This window comes from Dermacentor andersoni, chromosome 8 (assembly GCF_023375885.2).
Source record: "Dermacentor andersoni chromosome 8, qqDerAnde1_hic_scaffold, whole genome shotgun sequence".
NCBI classification, from domain to species: Eukaryota; Metazoa; Arthropoda; class Arachnida; order Ixodida; family Ixodidae; genus Dermacentor; species Dermacentor andersoni.
In genome coordinates, this window is record NC_092821.1 from 40,028,349 (window position 1) to 40,052,419 (window position 24,071).

At 44.3% G+C, this 24,071-nt stretch overlaps 1 protein-coding gene across 1 annotated transcript in view; it reads right to left on the bottom strand.

Moving 5' to 3' along the window:
• LOC126519862 (fatty acid synthase-like) overlaps positions 1–24,071 on the bottom strand; it is a 191,846-nt gene that overhangs the window by 29,865 nt on the left and 137,910 nt on the right. Inside the window, exons 7-11 of the mRNA XM_072284056.1 lie at positions 16,365–16,598; positions 9,684–9,985; positions 7,567–7,956; positions 6,100–6,289; positions 2,224–2,453 (exon numbers count right to left, since the gene is read on the bottom strand). Coding sequence (XP_072140157.1) covers positions 2,224–2,453; positions 6,100–6,289; positions 7,567–7,956; positions 9,684–9,985; positions 16,365–16,598 — 1,346 coding nt within the window. The remainder of the gene's footprint in view (positions 1–2,223; positions 2,454–6,099; positions 6,290–7,566; positions 7,957–9,683; positions 9,986–16,364; positions 16,599–24,071) is intronic.

Sequence of the window (24,071 nt, forward strand, 5' to 3'; positions counted from 1 at the left end):
CACGACGATAAGGAGAAAGAGAATAGTCTAGAGGAACTTGAAATCCCACAAGTAACGCTGGAAGAAGTAAAGAACGCCTTGGGAGCTGTGCAAAGGGGGAAGGCAGCTGGGGAGGATCAGGTAACAGCAGATTTCTTGAAGGATGGTGGGAACATTGTCCTAGAAAGACTGGTCACCCTATATACACAATGCCTCATGACCTCGAACGTACCGGAATCTTGGAAGAACGCTAACATAATCCTAATTCATAAGGAAGGGGACGCCAAAGACTTGAAAAATTATAGACAGATCAGCTTACTGTCCGTTGCCTACAAAGTATTTACTAAGGTAATCGCAAATAGAAACAGGAACACCTTAGAGTTCTGTCAACCACAGGACCAGGCAGGATTCCGTAAAGGCTACTCAACAATAGACCATATTCACACTATCAATCAGGTGATAGAGAAATGTGCAGAATATAACCAACCCTTATATATAGCCTTCATTGATTACGAAAAAGCGTTTGATTCAGTCGAAACCTCAGCAGTCATGGAGGCATTACGGAATCAGGGTGTAGATGAGCCATATGTAAAAATACTGGAAGATATCTATAGCGGCTCCACAGCCACCGTAGTCCTCCATAAAGAAAGCAACAAAATCCCAATAAAGAAAGGCGTCAGACAGGGAGATACGATCTCTCCAATGCTATTCACAGCATGTTTACAGGAGGTATTCAGAGACCTGGAGTGGGAAGAATTGGGGATAAATGTTGATGGAGAATGCCTTAGCAACTTGGGATTCGCTGTGATATTGCCTTGCTTAATAACTGAGGAGACCAATTGCAATGCATGCTCACTGACCTGGAGATGCAAAGCAGAAGGGTGGGTCTGAAAATTAATCTACAGAAAAATAAAATAATGTTTAACAGTCTCGGAAGAGAACAGCAGTTTACGATAGGTAGCGAGGCACTGGAAGTGGTAAGGGAATACATCTCCTTAGGGCAGGTAGTGACCACGGATCCGGGTCATGAGACTGAAATAACCAGAAGAATAAGAATGGGCTGGGGGGGGGGGGGGGGGGGGGCGTTTGGCAGGCATTCTCAAATCATGAACAGCAGGTTGCCACTATCCCTCAAGAGAGAAGTGTATAACAGCTGTGTCTTACGGGTACTCACCTACAGGGCAGAAACCTGGAGGCTTACGAAAAGGGTTCTAGATAAATTGAGGACGACGCAACGAGCTATGGAAAGAAGAATGATGGGTGTAACCTTAAGTGATAAGAAAAGAGCAGATTGGGTGAGGGAACAAACGCGGGTAAATGACATCTTACGTGAAATCAAGAGAAAGAAATGGGCATGGGCCGGACATGTAATGAGGAGGGAAGATGACCGGTGGTCATTAAGGGTTACGGACTGGATTCCAAGGAAAGGGAAGCGTAGCAGGGGGCGGTAGATGGATGAGATTAAGAAGTTTGCAGGGACAACATGGCCACAATTAGTACATGACCGGGGTAGTTGGAGAAGTATGGGAGAGGCCTTTGCCCTGCAGTGGGCGTAACCAGGCTGATGATGATTTTGAGGTTGGCGGCCACTCCGAATAGCGCAGCTCCGCGGATGGGTATCGTGAATTGCTCCGCCTCGAGGCGCCAGTGGTGCACAGTAGTGTTTCGAGAAAGAAAGAGAGAGAGAGAGAGGTCTGTAGGCTGCCACACCTTGGACGATGGCTCACCTGAGTCAGACCGTGGATCCGCAGCACAGGGCGGCCTCCACGTTGAACCTTTCCGAAATTTCTGTTCAACCAAGAACGACGGCCTCCAGAAGCCAAGTTGGAGAAAGTGTTTACCCACTATGTGCCTCATCGACGGCGATCTGACTTTCGTCGACTACTAGAATACGTTTACTATCCACAAATCTTTTACTGAAATCGTTACCAAATTGTTGCGTTTCAGGTTTCAAGCCGCGCCGAAAACTTGCAACGTGCCTGAGTGTAAAAGATGAAGCAAACAAGGCCACGCACGCGGATCGGTAACGCGGTAGCGTCCTATAGGTTGGACACCATTTGCAAATGTCGAAAAAACAGGCAAAAAAGGTTCCGGTTTATTAAATGCTATTGTACCCAAACGTTTGCTTACTAGAGGTGCTCAAGAACGTCAAGTGCGCTACGTACATCATTAATAAATACATTATTATTTGCCAGTCTCGATTCAAATTCGATGGCGAATATGTCACTCGTCCGCTCATATTACCTTGTTTAGGGCTTCTCGAAAGGCCGGACCGATGCTGTGCACGTGCTTGCTGTGGAAGGCCACACCCATGCTGTTCACTTTGCGGGCGAAGATGTTCTCAGCTTGAAGTTGCGCGACAATCTTTTCGATGGCTTCGGCGGGACCAGACAATGTCAAAGAATCCTCCGCATTGTGGCACGCAGGGTACACCTCGGGAGGGCAGCGTTTTCTCGCCTCTTCCCACGTGAGCTCTAAAAGAAAGATTTCCGTTAGGCATGAAGCGTATGTTCACTGAAATATTTTAAGTGCGAATTGTTCATCTACGCCAGCGCTTAACAGACCGCTCAGGTGCATGTTTTCGAAAGAACTACCTTAGGTTGAGTTTCTTCCACTGTTTCTCATCGTGCGTTTCTCATCATTCCTTGTGAAATCTGATGGTCACAAAACGGAAGGCGAAAACATTCATCAAGCAACTGATGGCGAGAAGCGGAAAAGAATGATCAAGGTCTAGAACACTTTTGAAGGACAATTAGCCGGAGTCTCATTAGGGAACACATAGGTGCTCCTAAACCAGGCAGGTTTATTTGGACATTTTCGATGGCAGCAGTTTCTTTTTTTCTTCGCACTGATCCGCCAAGTCGAATGAAAATAAACAGCGTTGAATTAAACAAGTGAACTTTTATCAAAAACGTCATCCTTGGAATTCACCGTGCGCAGCATGGAGAAATGGAAGAAGAATGGGAAGGCAAGCACGGTTTGGGGGGGGGGGGGGGGGGGAGGGTAGTTCGGTTTTGACGGTCACGCTCGCCAAGTTTAGGTAGTTTCGCGGTTGCCGTTAATACAGCTTGCAGAAGGACTTTCCCCACAAGCGCAGGTTCACCCGCTTGTGGAACGTACCGCTGAAAAAAAAATACTTTGGGAAGTTTCGTTGAACGTCATAATGTCCATTATTTTGCTAGATGACCTGCGACAACTCCTCATGCTCTCTAAGCGCGAATTCTTCCATACCTTTTTTCCAGAAAACGGATTCGGTTCTGCGAATTTGCCTTTCATCTACGAAAAGTGGCTTGAAGCAAGGTAATTTTTTTGTGAATTTCTCGCATATCGATTCTTTTCCCATGATAGGGGAACGTGACCGCGATATCGTCTTCAGTCGTCTTAATTTTGATGTTCAGCTGGCTAGCCAGGGCCATCAAAACATAAAAACGCCGGGCCACCGCATTCGCACAGGCAACCTGGCTGGCCCTGTAGTCTCACCATACCAGTCTCAGTCTCTGTAAATATATCTCGCGCCATGTACGTTCCTTCCGTCTTCCTTCCCAGCTCGTTTAGTGCTTGAAACATATTGGGACATGTTGCCGCACCTATCCCTTCGACCAAACATATCGGAAACTCTGCTGCTACATAAGAAAACATGATACGAGCCTATAGGCAGTCGGGACGTATCGTTGAAACACCAGACGGTGACCGAATGCGTGCTAAAAAAATGCAATGTTTTTCACTTTGTTCTCACTGTCATCCCTGTTTACATCATGAAAAACTTTATGACTTCCTCCGGCTCGGTTATTTTGCTAAACAATAACCTAAAATGTCACCACATGCTTTTCGTCTAGGGTTGCAAAAGGAAAGCACGCGTCTCTTAAAAGAAGCTGGGCTCTACTACAACTAGCTACGATGGCTGCTTGAATTCATACACAACCCGCACTCAACCCACACATATAATGCGCACCAAACTTCATGTCGTAAATGAGATATTTGTCATGCAAATAAAAAAGAAACGCCCAATTGTACAGCACCCGGTAGAAGACGCACCGACCGCGATCTGCGGTCTGCGGGGATTATGACTGACAATCATTTTAAAAATTCCCCTTGCCGTCGGGAACTGCTAGCTTGATGTTTGATCGATCAGTGAAATTAACACACCCCTAACTACACACGCTATTTAAGACACGCCTTTGCAGGGAGCTGCAGAATAATGCAAACAACCCGGAATTGTTCAACCTGCACCCATTGGTTGGTAGACGTGTGTTTTATTTTCACTCTGCCCTCATGGGAATGCTGCCGCCCTGTTCCTAAACTGAAGTAGCTACTAAGTGTTAATTCATATGACCTACTGTGGCAAGCAAGCCCTCACTCGTACTGTATAAGAAAGGAGGTAACCGCGAAGGCGAATTGACAACGTACTTGATTTTGAGTCAGGTATTACAAAATTAAAAAGGTGATCAGCTGTAAGCTTTCAAGATCAGATAATGCAAAAATTTGCTGACTGTGGTACAGCAGTAGAGTTTAGCGTGTTACTTACTGTGTTTTTTATACATCGCGATTCTGTGCTACACTGAACGGATCGGTGGTGAAGCTTTGTATTGTCATTACAGTCACAAACACATGCGTGCTATAATGCTTAGGACAGCATATGTATTTTGGAAGCAGTACATACGGAAAGCAGTTAGTGACAACGACCTCACCATGGTCAAATTCAATATTCCGAGTCCGGCAATATTTGGAGCCGAGTATACTAATTATTCAATGGTCTGTATGGATCAGCGCATAGTCTGCAATGGTAGCAGAGACTATGAATCTGCGCATATCTTTTTTTTTTTTAATAAGCAGTGGACGTTTATTGGGTGGCTTAGTACAACCCTGTTTGAGTAAGCACGACGTCGAGACGGTCGTACACGTACATCTGTCGTTTGTTTATTAGTGTGCTACAAACTCCACGTCAAAGGTGACAAGATAGTGCAATTCTGAAGGAACACTTCGTCTTAAGCCGAATGCACCGTCATGCTTACAGTCACGCTATGATTTGAGGTAGTGATATTAAACTGCAGGACTGGGAATTCCAAAAAAAAAGAACCCAAGTGCAATCAGTCGTGTCCTAGTCAGGGACTCATTATTATTTCTTTTATTGTGAGCCTAAAATATTACTACATAACTTCTTTATTTTTCGGGTGGTCGGATGGATGCAAGGATGAAAGAATGCTATGAGCGACCTCTTACAAATGGGGTAATGGATTGCGCCACGAAGCTTATGTGTTTATTTTACCTGTCATTCTAAGAAAAAGAAAGACACGCGCACAAAGAATCCCCATCATCAAACTTTCTGAATCACTACTGGGAACTTTCTTTTTTTATGCCTCCGTTGTTGGTCGTCTCCTTACTTTTCTCCCCAGCTCGAGATGATGCAGCTGCCGCGCTCGATAACCACACTAGTGACCTTGTGCTTGGCAGCAAAACGCCATATTGAGGAGCCATCGAAGCGAGGGGATAAAGCGCAGTACCTCAACAAGGTGGTGATGCGGCAAGAATTCGTCAAGGGAAATGTATTCAGAGCAACCGTGATGGCTCATTGCCTATAGCATTTTTCTGTCCGACAAGATGCAGAGGCCGCAAGGCATCTCCTCGGTTCCTCTAAGAACTAATACGGTATTAATTTGCAGGAACGCTCGTGGGTCGAGTTTATCGTGAACGTTCTATAACCTAGGTCGATGAATTTAACAAACATCGCTCCAGTACCACGTTTAGCCAAGTTGACACTTTGGGCATTAAGCGCCATGATGTCTGTGCATCTTTCATAGTGTATTTGCGGCCCAAGCCCTAGAGAGCATGCAATGTGGTTCAAACGTTAAATATTTCCAGCTTTTGTTAATGACAGCACCTCTCTCTCTCTCTCTGCCAATTAGATGTGTGCAGAAATGGGTGGCAGAATCTAACCACTTGGTTCAAATTATAACAGCTCGACTTCTTGAATGAGGACACACTCAAAGAGCAGACAAGGACAGTGCTTGTGCATGTTCGGTGGTTGCTTCCTCGTTCGAGAAGTCACGCCGGTATTCTTTCAATTATGCCGAAAATCCTAGGCCGCTCTTTGACGCTACTAAGAAATCACTTGGCACTCGCCTACTGCAGCCATGGCTCCATCGAACGCATAGTCCAGTTCAATGCAGCGGCCTCGCCAGTAGGCAGCAAGCAGAAACTGCTCAGCGGTCAAGCCTCCATCCGCATACGCACAGCCAACCTCGCCAGAAGAATGGCCCAGCATGCCGTCAGGCTTGATGCCCAAAGCCTGAAGCATATCCACTAGCGCGATCTGCGGATCAAAGACATGTCACTGTTGTTCGCAAAATATGCATAAGGCTGTAAAAAAGACATACATTTTCCTCTCCAACCGCGCTTGGCCTGGCGCTAATCTGTACGTTTAGTGTTGTGACAAATACCGCAAGCGTACCTGATCATCACAAGTGATAGGCCTTCTTGAAAGCTTTACAGTTTCAAACAAACTCAGGAGAGATAGCTGCAGCACTGGACTAATTTATACAAGATACAATTATAGCATTTATGAAAGGGGCTTAGGCAATACAAGAAACAGACCTTTTCTTAAAATACTAGAAACGAAGTAACGACAGTTTCAAATCTCTGCAACTACATCACGTAAGTAACGTAGATTTTCAGCTTAGGTTGTATGGTTGACAACACTCAATAAGCACAGACAATGAAGAATGAAACTATCAGTCTTATGCACGGTAGTGTATCCACGTTAAATACTTTTGGGTTTGGTAACAGATGAAAGTGTGCTGCTGCAGTAAGAATTGTCGACGGATGTGAACACCTTGTTGTCGCGCGGGTTGGCAGGGCAGCTGCGGCTCAAGTACGAAAAAAGTTAGTTTTAATTAGTTCGCAAGAATAGGTACTTTTTGACGTAAAGTTGTTTCTTCTAGTAATTGATTCGCGCGAAACCATTTTCGAGTAAACAAAGGCAAATCTCCTTAGTGTGCAAATACAAAAGGGGCGTTGTAGGCACTAGGTACTGAGATCTCTGCATTATCCAGTTGCCGTCGTGGTAAGCACGTCGGCGAGTTAATACGAGGGCACTGTTCTTGCAACGAAAAAAAATATGTTTGAAGAAATGTTCAGCTAACTGCGTGATAACTGACATCTGAAACAGTGAAGGACATCCTCACACGTCTGGTCGCAGCTGACGTATCGTCGAATTGCTTGCAGACTTAACGAGATATCTGATTGACTCCTACCATTTGTTCCTTCATATTCCATATTTACTATCCTGAAATCTTGGCCATCGATCAGTTTCACTGGATAACAGATGCCACCCTCTGCACCCTGAACCCGCCACACCGTTTTTAAAAATGTAAGGCCGCACAAACTATATCCTTTTCAAATACACTCACAAACACCATTACTCTTCGAGACATCGTCAAAAACGCCATGAAACTGTCAAGTGCACTTGTTGCGAGATAACTTGGAAGTTAAGCGGAAGTTTCATGTAGGCAACTTCCACGCGGAAGTTCGCGCGTTATATATATGATATAGTTTTGGTACACGAACTTCAGCGCTGGCTATCGTACGTACCTGAACTGCAGCGATTGAGGCTAAAGTTCCGACAATTGTCTCACAACGGGGCTCGTCGGAGGTCAACGAATCCATCAGGTCGAGTCCGAATTGCTCTTGAAGAAGTGCGTGCGACTCGCGGATGGAGGTGGCGAAGATGTCAAAGTGCATCATCTGGCGCGCCATGCCGTTCCACTGGCAGCCCGTGCCATTGAAGATAAACCAGAGGGGCCGTTTCTCGGATGGAGCCGGCTGCACTACTTTAACGACTTCCGTGTGCGTGTTGTTCACGGGCACGACTGCAAAGCCTCGATACGGGAACAGATGCACGCTTGGCTGCCCGACTCGATTCAGGAGCGCATACCCGGAGTCCGGGTACGGTCCTTCTGCCTCTAGTCGATCCAGTGTGCGCTGCGGAGAAGGTGACAAAGAGGGACAACATTACCGTTTTCGATGCCAGAACACGGAAAATTTACACACCAGGGCAGTAGGGGCGTTGATGCGCCAGCTCACTTTATTTGCACAGTAAGCCGTAGTACATAAAATAAAGGAAGTGACATTAGTCAGCGGAAAAGTTTCAGCTTCTTAAACATGGAACAGGTGAAGGTGTCCCGCTGTTGGAATCATCACTGTGAGTGCTGATTCCAACAGCCGGACGCTGGATGAGTTGCAATGGCGATAAATGGGAATGATATGTTAAAGACGATGTTTCGTTACACTAATGTGAGCGTTTATAAAAGGAGAGAACGCGTACACTTGGTGTAATCAAAGAGCGACATGTTTTAGTAGAATTTCGGATACTACATGACATGTTTATTTTAGTGATGCACTATGATCAGTAAACTGCAGGTAATTGTCAAATGCAATGTGCACTGATCTATGGATAAAATGGAGTGATACGCACGAAAAATTTGCATCATTATTGCGCATTCTTCAGTGTGAGCTAATAGTAATACATTTTGATGACATTTTGATGATTGATGTAACACATGAAAAATGAAACTGAACGCCACAAAGTGCAAACTAATGAAAATTTCTTGTAAACTGTTCACTAACGCTTGTGAGCTAACATAAATGGTTCCCCTCTCGAAGAAGTGACTGCTTACAAATACTTAGGAGTCCACATTAATGCTAACCGGTCTTGGCAACCACACATTAACTATATTGTAATTGGAATTGTATATTGTATACTTGTAATGAATGGAACCACTTGCCCACCTCGATTGTACCTATTACAGATCCCAGTCACATTAAAAATGCGCTTGAATATGTTACCTAATATTTTCTTTGGTTTTTTTATTTATTGTTATCACTATCTTCTCTAACGCCCTATGGGCCCTGAAGATATTCAAATAAATAAATAAATTAATAAATCATCAGCCTCTTCGCAAGCGTTATCCTACAATAGTAATGACCATAAGCTGATACTGTCTGAGACAGGGAAGTACGATGTCGGCATCCGGCTGCAAGACCAGTTGGTGTGAAGCTTCGCGGGCAAGGTGTCTGATCCGTGTGCTTTGCGTGCTTTTAGTATTATCTGTGCCATCGTGATTCTAAGCCACTACTGTAGTTACTCTTCTTGATGAAAAAAATTGTGGTCCGAGACCTAGACCTGAGCACCCTTGGTGAGCACAGGAAGAGCTGTGAGCGAGAATTTTCTAGGTCAGTTCATTATTGATGTGAATGCAAGACATTGAAATGCCAGTATTACCATGCAGCTAGCAGGCAAGCGTTGCCAAGAAAATAAACAGTCTCTGCCTTTGCCTTGGCTAGCATGCGCAAGCGTCACTCATTGCTTGCCTTCTGCCTTACCTTCTGGGAATAGGGATCACTTTAGAAAAAGTAGGACGAGCAGTCTCTGTAGGATGTAAGTGAACAAGAATACCGGCTAAGTTTAGCTTTGGAAATTTTAGAATACAAAAAATTATGCCGTCAAAGCTATTATATGCGGATTTAAATCAAAGAACACTTCGTTCAAACACCTACCAATCAACTGCACGCTGATATAAATAATAAACCGCGCGCAGAAAGTACTACAAAAAAGTGTTTAAAAATAGTTTTCTTTAGTGCAGATATCGCGGCAAAAATATAGGAAATGCTCTAAAAACTATAGATCTGTGGTACAGAAAAAAACTCACCATTAGCGACTTCTCGGTCCTTCCAGCCATAAGAACTAGCCTCGGAATATCTTGCTTCAGACGCGGAAGGCTGTCCACATGCGGACCTGAATTGGCCTCTAAGATCACATGCACATTTACACCACCAAGGCCTTGAGAGTTGATGCCTACAATGCCGCCATCGAATTGCGTCGGCCTGTCAACTACCTCAATGCGTCCATCGTGCAAAGAGGGTATATTCGGGTCCGGATCCTTAAAGTGTAGATTGGCCGCTATGGTGCCCGTCTCCATGGCAAGGATCACCTTGGCCACAGCGGAGACACCTGAAGAAAGTTGCGCCCAAAGTGCAAAAAAAAATTGTAAAACGTTATAAAGCAGAAATTTCTTTCCATTAGAATTTTTGTTCAGCACATGAACAAGACCCAAATGACCCCAATGATTGCCATTGCCCCTGCAGAGTTCTTTTCTGGAAGCATACGCTGTTTAGAGGAAAAGCACAAAGTCGTGCTCACAGATAATTGTAGTTAAAGATGAGTTTTGTTGTTCGGCTTCTTGGATGTTATACCTAGAACAGAATGGTTAGCGAACAGAAAAGGAGCACAAAGTAGAGTTGAAAAGGTGCATGTACGTCAGGTAACAGACAGGCAGAGGAGACATTTGCGCATGTCCATGTAAACTGTTTCATGATGTGAACTCTAAAGTTATTTTTGTGCCCATTCTTCCACGTTTTGTGTTATGCCGACAACGAAGTTGTCATGATTCCCAAGTGGTATTAATTATTGCACCTGAGAATAAAGACTGGTCACAGTGCAAACAACCGGAAGTGCAGATTGAGACCGGCGAAGTGCTCCCTCGTCAGGGTAACAGCGCGAAAAGACGGAAAACGAGGCGAACACATGCCGTTGTTGTTACCCTTCTTCTCCCTCATGTTTTCGCGCGGTTCCCCTGTAGAGTAGGTGCCGACTAGCCCACGCTTATACGGCGCTCTCTCGTCTTCGTCAGTCTCAGCGTGCACCTGCCGTGGTTTGCGCTGTTAGTTTTTTTTTTTTTCAGACATGCACCGACCAGTGCCATTTATCAGTTTATTTGCTAATAGGCGCTGTACAAGAATACGCCGCCTGAGTCAGCTACCTAAACCACAGGGCGCATGCGCCGTGTCAGGGGAAGGCCGGAGAGATAACCGAATTGGTCGCCGCTCGTTGAATCATGATACTACGAGCTAGCCTGCTTAAGCACGGGTGCTACTAATTCTGGTGTCATCTGCCACTCTTCACGGTGTTCAACTCCTGCTGTGTTCCACAATGTCATCAGCATAAATATCACGACGGGAATGGCGAAAAGGTACGTCCGCGTTTGCCCTTTCGTGTGCCGTGAACACTTGATGCATGTTTTCTGGTGTGGTGTTTTGCCGCGGATCACAGTTTGAATTCGCGTGATTTTTTTTTCTGATAGACTGTAAATTCAAGTTTCTGAAGTTATCTGTTCTGAAAAATAGACAAAGCGCAGTAATCGTAGGTCGACGAAATTATTCGTCTCTGTGCGTTTGGCGAGGCGCCAACAGCGGAGCGCTGAAGTACAAAATAATCCGGGTACACAGAAGCGTTATTTATTACGAAGGAACTATGGGGTGCTGCACGGGCAACTGTGCAGTTTAATGAAAGATAACTGGTTTTGTGAAAGATGCGCCGACAAGTTCCATTTGTTCGTTCGTGCGTGTGCACCCGAGTGAACATTTTTACTGGAGGCGATCGAATCCAAGCTGCGGGCATACACTTTACCGCAAGCTTGTGCACGTTGCATTTGTTAGCGGCACGGTTTGGTTAAAGGAGTTTAACGTCCCTAAGCGACTCTAAGTATTGGGGACGCCATAGTGGAGAGCAACTAATAATTTGGACCACTGGTGTTCTTTCACATGGTGACCTCGCACAGTACGCGGGCACATTTCGCATCCGTGAAGTGTGCGCTATATTAGGCTATCAGCTTGTATACTGCCCATGGAGTAGGGTCCGGGAGCTGCATTCGGACTACAAGAAACGTCTTAAGTTTCCGATACATGCTTACCGTAGCTGGGCATAACGTTTTTGCGTTGCCGTCACACAGCATGTCTATTTGCGTCACTCGCGTATATAAATTCGATCGCTGCAGGATATATCCTTTAGCCCACCTCGTGATCAGCAGCAGAACGCTTCGATCACAAGAACTCTGTGACATTGTTACTGCATGGCTTGCGCGCGCGATTACATCGACGTGCTTTGATGGCGTGCGTACGATATCGATTTCGCATTTCTCCCGCATGTCGTTGCACAAGAAATATTTTCTTTCTGCGATGGAAGCCAACGATCAGTGAAATCAAAGACTGCAGAAGAGAACTTGTTTTTATTTTTTTTGTGACGTCGATCAACGGGAAATTAGTACTTAACCATTTGTGACATACAAGATAATTGATTAGAAAAAAAAGCATTGTTACATCATTCTTAATGCCATGTACATCTTTTGCAGCTGTCTTATCGCCTCATAAAGTCATGAGGCGATTCGCCTCATGACTTTCAGCCATTTCCTATCGAATACAACGCCACTTTATTGCAGTTTAAACATTAATCCTCTTCATCAGCTCTTTCAATTAAAGTTAGCAATCGTGATCTGCAAGTTATTTCGTAATATTGCACACATAGATGGCTTTGTTATTGAAACTTTTGTAAATACGAACACTACTAGGTTCTCTGAACTCGATAATCGTCTTTTGCCTAAAGTGCGCACAAACTATGGTAAGTTCACTACCACATTTGCGGGAATAAAACTATGGAATTATATTCCACATACCATTAAATCATCCCCCACAGAGCATATATTCAAGAATCAAGTTAAGAAATACTTTATGCAACTCTCTTCATCCTAACCACTGCTTTTGTGATTGTAATCATAATTGACTTAGCTATTATACTACATGTTATATTACTCCTATTTCTATTGTATTGTACATTTGCATTGCTTGTTCACTACTGAAGTCTTCTTCGCATTTCTTTGTCTGACAAAACAGTTGTATATTCTTGTTTTTTCGCGCTGTTACTCATTTTTTCCAATTGTCTGTGAAGCCACCGTAACCAATGCTTGATTTGTATCGTTAATTTTTTTTTTTTCATTTTGTTCATGTATGGGAGTCCCCCTGACAGTTTGTAACTTTGGGACTCCCTGTGTAGTGTTATTTTGCATACAATTCCTGTAAAACTGACATCGTTGATGATGAATAAACTTGAAACTTGAAACAAGTTTCTCCGACAGAGTCTACTGCTGAAGAAGCCCATTGTTGCCACAAAGAGAGACCAAGGTCCCAATTTTATAGTTGAGCAATGAACTAAAGTATGCTAAAAATATTTCAAGCCAGATAATTTCATCAGCAATGTTGCAAGCGGACGACGTTTCATGAACGAAAATGTAATTCGATCCAAATTTTCATTTTCAAAAGCAGTGACCAAACAGTCGCCTCCAAAGCAGCGGCTACTGCACTGCATCAACAGTGCCCAAAAAACAAGCTCAACAGACTCCTAAGAAACATATATCCAAGAAAGCAATCAAGATGACGAGGCTTCTGCAAGCCATTGCTACTAGGAATGTATGGCGTCGGCAGACAAGCCAGTGCACTCGCTCCCGAGCCAACACCAGATCTGGAACTTCAAGTTTGCTCCGTGTGCCCCATCGTCAACGCGGAGCTTCAGAAAAAGAGTGAAGAACTTAAAGGCCTCTATGCTTACCTACTAAATATGAGGAGATATCTACAGAAGTTAAAAGATGAACTTTTCGATTCCAATTCGATTCGAATCCAATTCCATTCAATGCATTCAAGGCATCAGCAAATTCTTTGATGTCATTTTCTTGCTGCTCTAGTGGCTCACTTGTAGCCTGTCCGTTGTATACCCTTGAGGTGCGAGGAATAGCTTGCCCGCCTTCTGCAACTTTTCACCAGTAAATTTTTTGGACCCTAGTCCCTCGTAGTGGATTTGTTCTCGGCACTCGCCAGTGCTGAAGCAAATCAGTGAATGACATGTGAGCTGCTGCCTAAGGGAATCTTTTCTTCTGAAGCAGCACCACAATCCTTAGCACGGCTTGCAAATGGTTGCACACATATTTGCCAGCAACAAATTCGCATCGACCGCAAAATACACCTTGCAGTGACACGGCTGCCGAAACTGCATAAGGTGGCTTCGTCTTCTTCTGACTCCTGCGGCAGCTGGCACTCGCGAATACCATATTGATACTGAAATAAAGGCAAAAGTACTGGCATCAGCATTTCTTGCATGATTACTGCAGCAGGGTCTCAAAGAACCTTTAAGGGGAGAGAACAGCGCAACAAGATGAAAACGAAGAGACAGCACTGCACTTCGCAGCACTGTCCCTTCGTCGCAGTCACGTCGGGTTCTTTTATCCCCAGCAATGCGAAAGCTGCAAGCCTAAAATAGTAATGCCGTCTTACGTTATACGGAAGGACTGCCTGAGCGTTGTAGCACGCCTGACGCAGTGAAGCTCTCTCATTGGGAGGAACTAAAGGAACGCAGTTAAAGGAATGCCACGAAGCCACAATACGCCCGCACAATGACAGCAGGCTCCGTAGTTACAGTAATGCCATGAAACCACTGCGCGCGGAGAGGGCACAGCGAGTCCTACGTGAAACTTTGGAACAAGCTACACCATGTATCGTAACGTCAATGCAAGCCCAACACTGCGGCTGCCTGGTTACTCATCTTGCTGATAAGCGCAGCTTGGAAAACCTCGCCCTAAAAGGAGACAATACGCAAATGACGCGTGCACGACGCGTCAACACCCGAATTTTGCGTGTCTTCTTACTTGCGCGTGACTTGAAGTGGCTCTTTCGGAGTAGCGCGTGTCTATAAAAATCTAACCCGTTTATCAGACGTACCTACAAGGCAACTCGCGAGCGTAAAAGAAAGCGAACACAGCACAGCGGGCGCCGATGCAGAGTGTTTCAGCGTCGTTACGCCTGCGATTAATCTCTTCAATTTTAAAATCAGTTATCATGCCTAAACGAAGTCCAGTTACTTACGTTCTGCAGGAATAATTCGCTGACACAGATGGCGTGACGACGTAGCTTTCGGTGACGAGCTTGTATGCCTTTCGCTGACATTTTGTGGTCGCTGTCAACTGCGGCACACACGTATCGATGTGCGCCTTCCAATACGGCGCGAAGTTCGTCAAGTCGCTCTCCCACGAACCGACCGCATTTCGGCACAGTCCCATCCAAACAGTGCCTCTACACCAACAGTGGCTCAGCAATGTAACAGCGAGTAGGGGCTTAGCAAGCACTGTGTGCCCACACGCAGCGGAGAGGCAGTCAGGCGGCAAAGGCTGCTTCTCTTAAGACGGCGAATGTCTTCCCGGAGTACTTCTCGAATCGAAAGCTAAACCGCAACTCACCGGCAGGTGGCGTATTTTTGCAAGGGGACTATTGCATCGTGTTGTCTTCGTCAGGTTACCTACTCATTTCCAGTTTGTGCATTCGCCGAATGGAAAACAAAACACGGCGTTTAAAAACATGTGGCAGACGTGCCCTTTGTATTTGCTACCGAACGCCGTGGGTCATCACAGATCACTGGGTGTTCGGAAGTTGTTACAGGAATGCGTAGAAATATTCGAAGTGCCGGAAAACAGTGAGTATAATAAGTATGAATGCGATTGTTTCCTGTAGCATGTAAGCTGCAGTTTGTTCCTTTATTATTCTGTTGAACGGTTTCATAATTTCCCGCATACTGCGCAGAATTTGTAATTTGCAGTTGTTGTGCTACGCAGTCTTGCGTAGTGTGCACATATAAGAGCATAAAACGAGAAGCGCTAATTTTACAGACTGCAGCGACTTTGCAGAACTTAAGCCCACTCAGAAAGACGTGGTCGCGCTTTTGCCAGCATCGGGTTACGCAAACAAAAGTGACAAAGAAGAGCGCAATGAGCAAGTAAATGCCATGGCTTCTTGGCATATCTTATAACCTGAAAACCCATTGTGGCTTTTATAACGATAGCTTTTATAACGCTTCCTGCGCCCTGGGAAAATGCCCGAAGAAATGAAGTTTTTAAACCGCTGCAATGCTCCCACGCACATTTATTAGTATGACCATAAGAAAATTGGAATTTCAAAATTATTCGCCAGAAACCGCTTTCAAGAACGGGGCTAGCCGGGTTGACAGTTAGTATTACTTGAAAGCACAATTAAAGCAATATAGTTAAGTTCAGTCTGACGGATAATGTTTCGAATTCACAATATGCATTTATTTGGAAGTTAAGCAGGTTACTGCCGCAGTATTGAGCAAACAGTTCCTTTTAATATATTCTGTTCGAACTGCAGCTCCGATACACTAGTGTGACGACAAGGATGCCAAAGCTTTTCTTCAACTTTTGCTCCGTTTCGTTAACGCTCACTACGGAGACTCCCAGCATGCGGATGCAACATGTAATCCTTGTTCATTCATAAACCCGTCACGGGCAGACGCTGCAGAAATGGCAAGATGTCACGAGAAGATACCTGTGGAGCTTTAAATCTATTGTGTCCACGTAGTATGGGTGAGAGTAGATGTACATGCACATGCCGTTGATCGTCGCAGCGACATTCGCGACTTCTAATTTTCAGAGAAAAGTGGCGGCTACCAACGTTTTCGTTAGCTGCTACGGACCCACGCTTTAGTAGCCAGCGATTCTTACCGGATGCGCCCTCTGGGTGTCCCATATTACTCTTGACGGATCCGACCTTGAGTGGCTTCTGACACCCTGGTGGGCAAAAGAAGTTGCTGATGGCCTGCAACTCCTGCCTGCCGCCAGCCTTGGTTCCGGTTGCGTGTGCCTCGACATAAACTACTTCCCGCGGGTCCACGTCAGCCTCAGTGTATACATTACGGAGAAGGTTTTCGTACCCACTGACTGACGGAAATGGAATACCTGCGAGAAAAAGAACCCAATGAGACAACCAAATATAAAAAAAATACGTGAGACGTACGCGCAAATACTTCAAGTTATGAGAGATCTACAAGGATAAAGTGCCTCCCCCAAGCGGAATCCAGCAAAGCTTCGCAGTAGCTTCGCAGTAAGAAGCATAACGTTCAACATTCCCCTTTGTGAATTCAAGTTAAAATAGTATTTTTTTTATGTTCAATGATTGATGAACCTTTATTAAACAAGTGCCTTTTTTATGATTCTATAATTTGTTTTCACATTGCTATCTTTTGAATGCGCATGAAAATATTTTCACAATTACTATAACTGTATTTCTTTTTTCATTGCATTGTACAATATTTTCACTATTTCAAAACAACCAGTGATGTAAACGCTTTCAAATTTCTGCTTTATCAATGGGTCACTATGTCCTGCTGCCTGTATGGTCTCCAGGGCCACTGAAGCTGCTTATGACAACTTTTTGCCTGGATAACCCACAAATTTGCGTTGAAAATAAAGTGGTTTGATTTGGTTTGTTAAAGGAAACGAACTGAGTTGCTGGCCATCATACCCGCACACCTTGTCGCTGTCATATGTGGTAGACGAGATTATGTGCAATCGAGATCAGGATCTGCGTCTTAGGTCAGTTCCCTGACAATCAGTGGACGCGTGGCTGAAAGGTCACGATTCTAACAAAAACCACCTTTAGAAGTGAATTTAAGCGACAAATACGTCAAGTATAAAAGAGATAGATGCCGAATGAACTGGAGAAGTTTCTGCACAAGGTCCTGGGTTATTGTTGAGTAGTATAAAAGTATAAAAGAGATAGACGGTCAGGGTTGTTCGGTAGCCAAGGTTGGTGTTGAAAAGTATAAAAGAGAGAGATGCCGAACGTACATAACGTGGACGAGGATTGACCTTCTAAACGCTCAAATTAAGAAAATTTATGTGGCTGAGAGCAGAACAGATAGCCGATAGTGGTTGATAATACAACTGGAGAAGCTGCTGCACAAGGTCCAGGGTTGGGGTTGAAGAAGTTATAACTTCTTTTTTTATTGATTTGGGTATGTGTGTTTAGACAACCAGATGCACGGAAATGTCTCTGCTATTGCGATTCCATTCCAGTGAAGTTGTGCCGGAGATAAAGGAAAATATGCAGCGTTGGCGTTCTATTTTAAACTCTGATTGGCATGCTTTCGTGACGTGTTCGATGTAGATGTAGATCCATCTGATCTACTAGCACGTATACCCACTGTGTGGGATAGACCAAGAATTGGGTAGGTAAAACTGCAAAATATGTGAAACTTTTATGATACATAAGCTATAATCGAATGACAGAGACTGTAGAGCCTGCAGGATTTTATAAAACTGAAAATTATACCGTTACTTACACAGTAGTGCCGAGCCACATGGACGAAAGAAGAAGACGGGACACAGGGCTCCCAACTAGCCAAACAAACTGTCATGCCAACTAGCCCATCAGTCTCTCCTTCTGAATTCTACCATGACCGTAAAGTAAAAAAAATTAAGTTCAATTTTGGTGAAAGAAAAGAGCGCTAAAAAATTTCCTATTCACATTTTATATCTGCTTGATCCTAAAAGAAAATTACGGATGGCAGTGCTAACCTTCCCGCCACTATGCCCAAGTGTACAGACACCCAAAGAAAGCATATTTTGAACAGTTAAATCTACTCGAAGAAGGCGCATTGGTGTTGCTAGAGTTCGTTGTCTTAAGCTAATAAATCATCGAGAAGAAATTTTAAAAAAATGTTCTGTGGTTTCTCCTACCCTACACACACGACAAATCGGTGAGGGTGCCGCACCAGCCCTCTGTAAATAAAAATTTAAAGAAGGTATGCGACAGTGAAACCTACTAATAGTTACATCATCTTTTTCTAGTTTGGCGAACAGTTCGATGCCGCGTTACACCTTGCTATTTTACTTATTTCTTTGCGGCAGATTGTCTGACCTGGCAAATGACAGCGAGTAGTGTGCCTTCACTTCTGCTCAATAGCCACATGTACAGGACCATCGTGTGATACGCGTAACTTCATTAAGCTGTTTTTACACCACCTATCTTTCCCTGTGACTTTACATCTGCACTATAGCGCATGTCACAAGAGCTCAAAAATATGCTTAATCGCGTGACTCTACGGTCCTATGGACGTGGTTGTCCCGCAGCAGTGAGGACGCACTGCGTTATGCCATCTTGTCTTGTAAGATGTAAATGGCGAAAATGTTTTCGACACGTCATGGAAACTCTCGCAAAAAAAAGTGCCATGAAATTGAAACGAACTGGCATGGAATCCAATCACCAGGCATAGCAATCGCCGATTGTACCTCAACGCTAAGAAGGACCGACTTGCAATCAGTTCTGTACGTCTAATATTAATCACTGGCTGCAAAGTGTTTGATTTGAGCGTTTATAAAAGTCAATTATAGAGCAATTTACCCAGGAGTTAAGATAACCTCGTGTCTCTAACGTATTGACTGCCTACAACCAAAGTCCTCAACGGTGCTTTCATTACAAAACAAGCCATCAGACGCGTTGACACTTATTTCCAAGGAAGTGAGCTACTGCACGTACATTCTCGCTTACATTGCTGCAGAATAGCGACTATGCAGCGTACATTTTACAGAACAAGCAAAGTCCACGTATTGACGACAAGAATGCTTGTATTTCGTTGTTCAGCGTGCTTGTGCGCGATCTATCTTCACGTGAAACGTGCCTAAATTTTCTCGACACGCCGTGAGTGCTACCATAAAAAAAAGAACAGCTCCATCTGTTTTCGCCCGCCTGCGTCGTTGTCCAGGTAACGTCAATTTGTTCTTCTTTCTAAAAATCAAATGAAAAGAATGGAATGTAATCATCGTTTCATTACGAGTGACTCCGTACTGCTGACATAATTATAGTGAAGAATGCCTATGTCATCGCGCTACTACTTGAACGTTCCAGATGAATCAGAAACCGGGTCCTGAATTTACCTCGATTTCTCGATTAATAAAGCTTTGTTTGCTGCCATATTATTTCCTTATTTATTTATTTCAATACCTTCAAAGCCCCAGACGGACGTTACAGAACGCAGTGGGAGAAAAGCGTTTTCGTCATAACACAGCAAAAACAAAACAATATGAAAAACATAAAAAGGAAGCACAAGTTTACGCGGAACGTAAGAACACAACAGGTAATCAGGTAGATTATTCAAATACGTAGTTTTTCGCGGCAGTTTTAAACAAGCCAGTGTCAGAAATATCGGCATCAGAAGTGGGCAGGTGGTTCAAATCGCAGGCCGTCTTCGGTATAAATTAGTAGAAATACGCATTCGCCCGGCAACATGGAGTGAGTACGTTATGCTGATGATCTGTGCGAGGTGATATGAATGATGGCTCAGAAAGATCACCCTCTAGTTGTTGATTATCGTAATAAATCTTGTCAAAAAGTAGTGATCGGGAGAGTTTTCGACGAAGGGAAAGGCTAGGAATGTTCAAGGTACTTTTCATTGAAATTACGCTAGCGGTGCGAGTGAAGATAGAAAAATAAAACGGGCGCTGCGATTCTGTGCCGATTTTAATTTATTAGTAATTATTTCGAGGCCTGGGTCCCATACCGAGCTCGCGTATTCTAATTTATATTGTACTAATGTTTTGTAAAGTAGCCACTTTAACGAAGATGGAGCCATAGAAAAGTTAGGGCGCGAGTAACCAAGCGTGCGGTTAGCATTGTTAACAATATGATCAACGTTAAGTTGACATGAAAGATTATCAGGTGTATGAACCACTAAATATTTATACGTCGTTACTTGTTCAAGTATAGAGCGTGAAATATGGTACACACTAGGATTCACGTTAGCAGACCTGTGTGAAACGCACGTAAATTTACATTTGTTAGAATTCAGTTTCATCAGCCAAGTATAACACCAACTAGATACTTTATCTAAGTCACATTGTAGTATGGGCGGGACGTAAACGGAAGAAATCTCTCGGTAAATAATGCAGTCATCGGCAAAATATCTAATTCTTGAGTTAATAGAGTTTGGTGGATCACTACTATATAATAGGAACAATACCGTCCCCAGCACCGAACCTTGAGGCACGCCTGAGGTAACAGAACATGGTGAAGAATAAGCGTTATTAGCAATGACGAACTGAGTTCTGTTACGCAAAAAAACTCTCGATCCATGAAATAATGTTAGGGCCAATGTTCAGTTTGCTGAGCTTTAAACAAACTAGTTGGCGGTAAAAAAGATCAAATGCTTTGCGGAAATCTAAGAATATGCAATCAATGAATAATCCCTTGTCTAATACGTCCAAGAAGTCATGGATGGAGGAGGTGAGCTGCGTCTGACACGAAAATTATTTACTGAAACTATGCTGATGAGAAAAAAAATACGACTGATTTTCATGAAATTTAACCACATTACAACATATGATATGCCCAAACATTTTGCATGAGATATTTGTCAACAATACCGGTCTGTAGTTGGTGGCGCAATGGCTGTCACCAGACACCAATATTGGTACAACCTTGCCCACCTTCCAGTCCCTGGGCAACTGTCCCGAGTACAGTGACTGCCTCAACAATTCAAACAAGTAAATGGAAGAATAAACACTTGTATTTTTTTATTTAGAATTTATGTCTTCAATTCCTCAAGATGAGGAAACCTCTAGATTACTAATTAAACTTTGTGCACCAAGACTGCCAAATACAATTGGATCCATTAAAGGATTCTGCGCTAGGCGAAAACAGGGGATGGGAACAGTAGATTGCTGAACAAAAGCTTTGGAAATGGCATAAGTCAGCGCTTGAGGACATTGTGATGAAGGAATGGCCGCGCCGCTGCTGTCGTTAAGAGCAAATTTTTCATGCTTGGGACCAGCAGTGACGTTCCCATTTATTTAGTCATTAATGAACGAAGACGGAAGCGTGCTGTGGAAGAATACACGATTGGGCGTCTTTTAGTGCTTTCTTATATTCTGAAGCGATAGCTTCATATGCAGCCTAGTGATGAGGAAAACCGCTTGTTTTGGCTGTGTGAAAAATTCGTTTCTCTTTATTTAAAAGATGTTTTAATGCCGCAGTGAAACATGAAGAACGATGCTTGCCTTATATAACGAGTAAAGGTATGTATTTATGCGCAAGGTGGTGAAGTTCCTCTTTAGAAGTCCACCAATTCGTTTACATAGTACGGTTAGCAATGGTTGGCATGTTGTCAGCAAAAAAAGTCCCCAGTTATGCATTTATAGAAGAAAAATATGCTTTCGAGTAATGTCTGATATATTTGGGATCAGATCGCATTATTAGTACTTTGAAGCTCATATTGGATGAAGGAGTGGTCCCTGAGGCCCGGTAGAAATGTCAGTAAATTAACTAGATCGGGAGACATTGAACAACATCGAATATATCAGCGCAAGTAAGCGCCTAGGACGTCTTCACGCATCAATTAATCAATATAGCTTGACTTGGCATTTCCATTTATTCTCCCGGCATTATTTAATGCCGAAGCTTCGCTTTATTGGGCGTCATACCCCCTTACCCACATTTCTTTGCTTTTTCAATTTCCAAGCTGTATGTTACTAGTATCCACAGCAATTTCGCAAATGCTCCACGACTATTTCTTACCTAAAAATATTCCCTACTACTACGCGTTCTCAGAAACCCCCACTTGGCCTTCACAGTGGGCAGCGCCCTTTGAATTATAATGATACTCTGGCATCTCGCTTAGTACTTTACTGTTCAATATGCTGTCATATACTCTAAAATCTAGGGAGAGTATCGCAGGAGTGAAGGGGCCTCTTCAAAGCATCGTTTTACTCTCGAAAAGTATCGGGTGACGTGAAATGCAGTGTTCACTCCATCAGAAAGGAGACAGTGATATCTCCCTTTCACTCTGACCTTCTGAGAGCGAGTAGAGTGCCCATGCAACTCTTGTGTCAACAGAGAGCAAAGCGTAGAGTATGCTGCTGCTGCTGCAAGTGCAGGAGGCTGCTGCAGAACATGGCTATGCATCAGTCACGTACACTGAGCAAAGAGCGCAACGTTTTGCTTGGAAGGCACAGTGCAAACGGGAGTGGAGCTAGCGCTCTACCTTTTCACTCGTAGTTGCCCAACCACGCGCGCTCACAACATAGCGGAACAGCACACCACCGGAGAAAGACGATCCGTCCAGCGGGCAGAAACCAAGGCCAGTCAAGGAAGAGCTTGTGTCAGCCATCTTTCGCCTCCACGAAAACAGGACAGCAGTCATTCATCATTCGTTACTTGAACAACCAATCCTCTATGGTAAGTGACTTCCAACTTGCGTGCACATTCTGCGTATGCGACATGCTACCGCCAGGCAGTTATCACGACGTTTAACCGTCGCGATTGGCAACGGACTTGGCAAGTACGCGGCGTCTCTCGATGTCAGTCGAAAAAGCCAGTTGTCACGATGACTGCATGTGATTGTATCACTTGCCGCCATCCACAAGAGCTTTAAAAATCGCAAACGGTGCTGGAACCATGGTACCTTAATTTGGAATTGAGGTGCAGGGACGAATAAAAAGGTTCATTTACCTTGCTATGACTCCGAGCATAGCGAGCATTTTTGTGTATGAATTTATTCAGTTTGGCAGTCTACTGAGTACGGAACGCTGTTGAAGTAAGGAGTCACATAGCAGAAGGCGTCATTTTGCTGGCGGCATGCTTTCGTTATGACAAGGCACGAGCTTTACGGCGTCTTTCGCCCATGGGTAAACTTCGACCACTGAAGTTACGTGCAGCCCTAGTGCCAGTTAGAGACTTGCCCCAGGCATTCAGCTGCATGCTGAGTGAGGACAGTTTGGCGCGTAATCTTAAACATACTAAAAACGCATTAGGGATTCATCTTTTGAAGTGAATAAGACTGAACTCTTTCTGCTCATGTATTGAAATAGTGTGATTATATGTCTGATTTTATGTCTCGTGTCTCCCAATCTGGTTGCAGCCGCAACCAATTTGTTGTCCTTAGTTGAGAAAGGGAAAGGGCCAAGTGCGTCGATCCCCGTGCAATAGAAAGGCTCAGTGGGTATACGGATGGGCTGTAAAAGTCCAGATGGAGTCATGGTAGTGGGCTTCCGGCGTTGCCCCAGGTCTCAAGCAGTCACATATCGACGCATAGAATGGTAGAGGTCCGGTCAGAAGAAACGGCGCCGGACTCGGTCAGTGGTGCGAATAACAGCGAGATGCCCAGTTGTATACGCGTCGTGGAGTTGTTGAAGCACGGACTGTTGAAGGTGCCCGGTACGGCCAGCAGTAGGTCAGTATCATCATGGCACAAGTTGCGTTTGTGCAGGACCCCATCAGAAATTCAGAAGAGACGACGGGAAGGGTCAGGAGTTGGCGAGCTTAACCCATCCATGATGGTTCAAAGAACAGGATCACGGCGCTGTTCATCGCCAATGTTGAGGATACCTGAGATGGACATAGCACTGGTGTCGCATTTGAGGTCTGCTGCTTTCGGT